Source organism: Solanum lycopersicum, chromosome 5 (assembly GCF_036512215.1).
Source record: "Solanum lycopersicum chromosome 5, SLM_r2.1".
NCBI lineage: Eukaryota > Viridiplantae > Streptophyta > Magnoliopsida > Solanales > Solanaceae > Solanum > Solanum lycopersicum.
The window spans coordinates 37,407,268-37,411,828 of record NC_090804.1 but is presented as its reverse complement, the minus strand read 5'-3'; the positions used below and the strand labels follow the sequence as shown (position 1 = coordinate 37,411,828).

At 36.5% G+C, this 4,561-nt stretch overlaps 1 protein-coding gene across 1 annotated transcript; it reads left to right on the top strand.

The window, feature by feature from the left end:
• The first annotated feature begins 3,412 nt into the window (after positions 1 to 3,412).
• Positions 3,413 to 4,287, top strand: LOC138348793 (uncharacterized). The gene is made up of 3 exons (XM_069298369.1): positions 3,413 to 3,493; positions 3,699 to 3,878; positions 4,006 to 4,287. Exons 1-3 carry the CDS (start codon positions 3,413 to 3,415, stop codon positions 4,285 to 4,287), a joined length of 543 nt encoding a protein of 180 aa, XP_069154470.1.
• The last annotated feature ends 274 nt before the right edge of the window (positions 4,288 to 4,561 follow it).

Here is a 4,561-nt window from a genome sequence, read left to right as displayed (position 1 = left end):
AACCTATGAATTGAAGAAATTCATTATGTAAGTTTAAAGTTATAATTTCTTTCATGTTCAAGCATAATTTCTTTTTTGAATATGTTAAAAAATTTTGAATTTTCTTCTAAGACATATATCACAATTGTATAATCTATGCAACATAAATGTTTCTTCTTAATATGAAATGCCTTTGTATACATATTCTTATTTTCTTCTTTAATTTCCTTGTATTAATGTTTCTTAAAGAACAAATGAATTATTATTTCTTGTAAAATTCATTCATTGGAGGTCCTTAAGTTATATGATAATGAAAAATAATCAAATTAATGTTGGAATATTGCTAATATTTTTTAAGAGCCTATTTTCCCATTATTTTTGATGAATGGATATTAGTAAAAGATTATTCGCAAGTTCAATGCCTAGTAATTAATAATTGAAAATATTTAAAGTTTATATAAATAGCTAGTACAGTACTTGTTATCAAAAAGAAAAATAATAAACCTAGGAGTACTTTATTTTCTTAACTAATCCAATCTAATTGTGATTTTTTTACTAGTCTGAGCCGGAATGTACCATCTCGTAATTTGAAATAGCTGGGAACAAGCCAAGAAACAAAAAATAATCTTTGGAAATAAAGGAAAAAATCTAGAAATTTCCTATGTTAAAAAAAGTGAGTTTTGGTCATTTTCAGACGGCCATAACTTCTAACTCAGGAGGAGTTAGCGACATTCTTTATCATGGATGAAAAATTCTTAGGAAGATCTTTCCAATGGCCCCGAGTTTTCTCAATTTTCATGTCGTATGAGGGAGTATGACTTTCGGAAGTTGGGCTGTTGGACTTAGTGAAGTCCAATGTAGATTTTTGTAAGGGTAAATTAGTCTTTTCACCCTTCAATTTCGTAATTTGTTTTATGTGTTTATAATGGGTAAAACCAAGCATTAATTCAGTTTTATAAAAGTTGAATATGCTTAGGGATTTGGAGAAAAGATAAGAGAAGAGGAAGACCAATATTTCGCCAAGAACGCCAAGATTATTGAGTGGATTTATTCGTTGGTGATCCCTTTAAGGCATGTGAGATTTTTATGTGTTGAGTTATTTCACCTAACAAAATGTTTAGCTCAGCGAAAAAGAGTAGATTGAATGATGAACATTGAAGTTCTTGATGAAAAAATGTTGAATTCTTCTTGGTTGAATTGGAGTATACCTTTTGTTGTTTTGATTCATTTTTTCGGGCTGCTTTACGAGTCTAATCTATTGGGTATTGAGAATATTAGTGATCCTAAGTGTTTGGGGAGATATCCATTGAAGTTTAGGAGGTTTAGAGATGAAAATTAGAGAAGTGAAGTCGAGAATCCTGTCTGACAGACCTTGGGGCGCCGCACCTGCCAGAGGTTCTTAGGTCAGGCTCTATCTGATAGGCCCTAGCATGCCACGCCAACAAGAGAGCCTATGACCAAGGTATTTCCATCAGGCCCTAGCGCTCCATGACTCTCAAAGCTCTAAGGTCACCTGGAGACCCCATTCATTCCCTATCTATTTGAACTAGTTCCTATGTAATGTACCCATGTTTTCTCGTTGATTCAAGCACTCTAAGGTACATCTATACATATTGAAATCATCCAGAAACATGAGATCATGATCCTTGAATCTAATACAAGAAAATTTATGATCAAAGTCAAAGGAGATAAGATTCAAGTCTAACATTTAAGAAACAAGTCAAAGCGAGTACCTATAGGTAGCAAGAGTCTTTAACTAACATTTTTCTTCGTTTTAAGACTCAAGCTACAAGTTAAGCAAGAGTAAAGAGTCTAGTTCATTCTCAAAAGTTATAAGGGGACTAAGTAATCCGTAATAGTTACAAATGTTTTTACATTTAAACAAGTAAAGAACCTTTGGGGTAGTTTTTAGACTAAAGAAATAACTTTTAGAATGAAGCAAGCAGGGGAAGCTATGGTTTCGAAAAAAGCTTTAAAGCTCAATTTTGGGCACAGATCTCAATTCACAAAATCAGTATGTTTTAAAATCATAAGAGCCGTATATTTTTGGGAGTAGTATTGAGCACCAATGTGGGGGTGCAAATTCATATTAACTCAAGCCTCCATAAAAATAATGTAGCCATCATGGGTAGAAGAGGGTCGTACTTTTCAGATGAACCCTTTTCAGAGTATACTTGTGGATCCATTAAGGAGGTTAGGTCGTGTACTCTAGCAAGGTTAGGATGGGCGGGCAACATGGGCCAAGCAACACTGTATCATCACTATCTCTTAAGAGATGGTTTTCGGTTAGAGAAGCTCCCACATAATTTATTGTATTTTCATATACACTAGTTATTTGTATTTTTACATACATCTCAGAGATTTATTCTCTCCCTGTATATACTCTGAGTTTACATCATGTTTTTAGTCATCTTTTCTTTATATCGCATTTACTTTTAAAACTGCATTTTATTAAATTGAGTTAGTAAATCATGGGTTGAATAGAGTAAAGGTAGGTGTTTCTTCTTACTCTTTTCAAACTTATGTGTTGTTTTAGCTTTCCAACTCGCATACTCGTACAGTCAATGTCACAATTCACTTGATATACATCATTTTATGATGTAGGATCAACATTTGGCGCACCGTTGATCGAGTGAGTAGCTCAGAGTGAATTGGTGAGCCTCTCTTCATTCTCGAGGAAATCTTTACTTTTTAGCTATTTGTTTGGTATTCAGCATTTAGAATGATTGCAGGTCCTGTCCCATCATCCATCTTTATATTAGACGCTTCATACAAAGATGATATTAGTTTTTCTTAGTCTTATTTCTGCAGTTTTAATTGACTAGGACTTGGGTTTCCACTTTTGCTAATTACTTTCTTTAAAGTTATTTCTTGGAATTCTATCTTCTGCTAAGTCTTCTGCTGAGTTATGTAAGCGAGTCAAGGGTACACTCAAGGTCAGAAATGGTCATTGGGTGCTAGCCACGTCTAGGGTATAGACTTGGTGCATGAAAAATATGGTATCAAAGCAAAGAGTGCAAGTGTCCAAGGAATCTATTAAGTCGTGCCTGTAGAGTCTTAGTCAATGGTGTTAAACGCGCCACATTTATGATTAACAGGCTACAACATTTAGGAATTTCTCACTTCTGAATATTTCTTTTTGTGCATTACAGTTTATCGCAAAAAATCCCTTTCTAATTCATGCTAGTGCGTGTTTTAGATAAATATGCCTCCATGAAGAGAAATAAGAGGTCGTCCATCTAGGAGGAATGTTGAACCTTTGGAACATGAGTTACCTAATGCTCTTGAAGTGCAACCTCAAGGGGAGGTTACTAATGCTGAGTTCCGTGAGACTTTCCGGATGTTGAGTCAAGCTGTGACTAACTAAGTCTTGAAGCACAAAGGATCTTGAAAAGAACGGGCTGACACTTTGAGGATTCGGGAATTCTCGAGAATGAATCCTTCCAGCTTCACTGGAGCAAGCACTACTAAGGATCCGAAAAACATTGTGGAAGAGCTGAAGAAGGTGTTTGAGGTGAAACATGTTGTATTGAAAGGGTTGAACTAGCTGCATAGTAATTGATGAATGTGTCTAAGACTTGGTTCGACCAATGGAAGGAGTCCAGAGATGAGGATGCAACACTTCCAAGTTGGGCTTGCTTGAAGAAGCCATTTTGCGGTGTTTTTTTCCACGGGAACTGAAGGAAGCAAAAATTCGAGAGTTCTTTACTTTGAAACAGGACTCCTTGAGTGTTCATGATTATGGGTTAAAGTTTAGCCAACTGTCTTGCTATGCTCTCGAGATGGTTAAAGATATGAGAAGTCGAATGAGCTCGTTTGTTGCTAGCTTGGTTCCAGCATCACAAAAAGAAGGCAGAGCTGCCATACTGATTTGGGACATGGAGATTTCAAGGTTAATGGTCTATGTGTAGTAGGTACTATAAGAGAAGTTTAGGGATAGAGAGGATGTAATGATCATTATTAGTTAGGGAAGAGTCCGGGAAGTAGAAAAATGATGCCAACCGGTCATCCTTCCAACATAAACAGAAGGGTCCTGCTCTATCATCTTCTAGTGCACCTACACCTAAGAACAAGGGTGAGAACTATGGGAAGAATTCAAGTGTTAAACCTGGCTACTCACAGGATAGTGTGGCGCAAAGATGTAGTAAGCCTCCAGCCTGCGTCACGTGTAGTAGAAATCACTCCGCCATTTGTTGTGAAGGCTCCGCGGGTTGTTTCAAGTGTGGTCAGACAGGACATTTCATGAGAGAGTGTCCAAAGACCAAACAAGGCAGTGTTAATGAGGGCAGTAGATCTATGTCTTCATAAGCTGCTCTGCCAGAGAGGGATACACCTAGGGGAGCTACTTTTGGTGCTGGTAGAGGAAGATACTCCTTGTATGCTCTCAATAATTGCCAATAACAGGAAAATTCGTTAGATGTTGTCACATGTATGATTTGAGTCTTTGAATTTACTTTTATGCATTGTTAGACCCAGGAGCGAGTTTATCTTTTCCCTATGTGGCTATGAACTTTGAAATAATCCTTGAGAAACTAAGCAAACCATTTACTTTTCCCACACCTGTTGGTGAATCCGTTCTAGC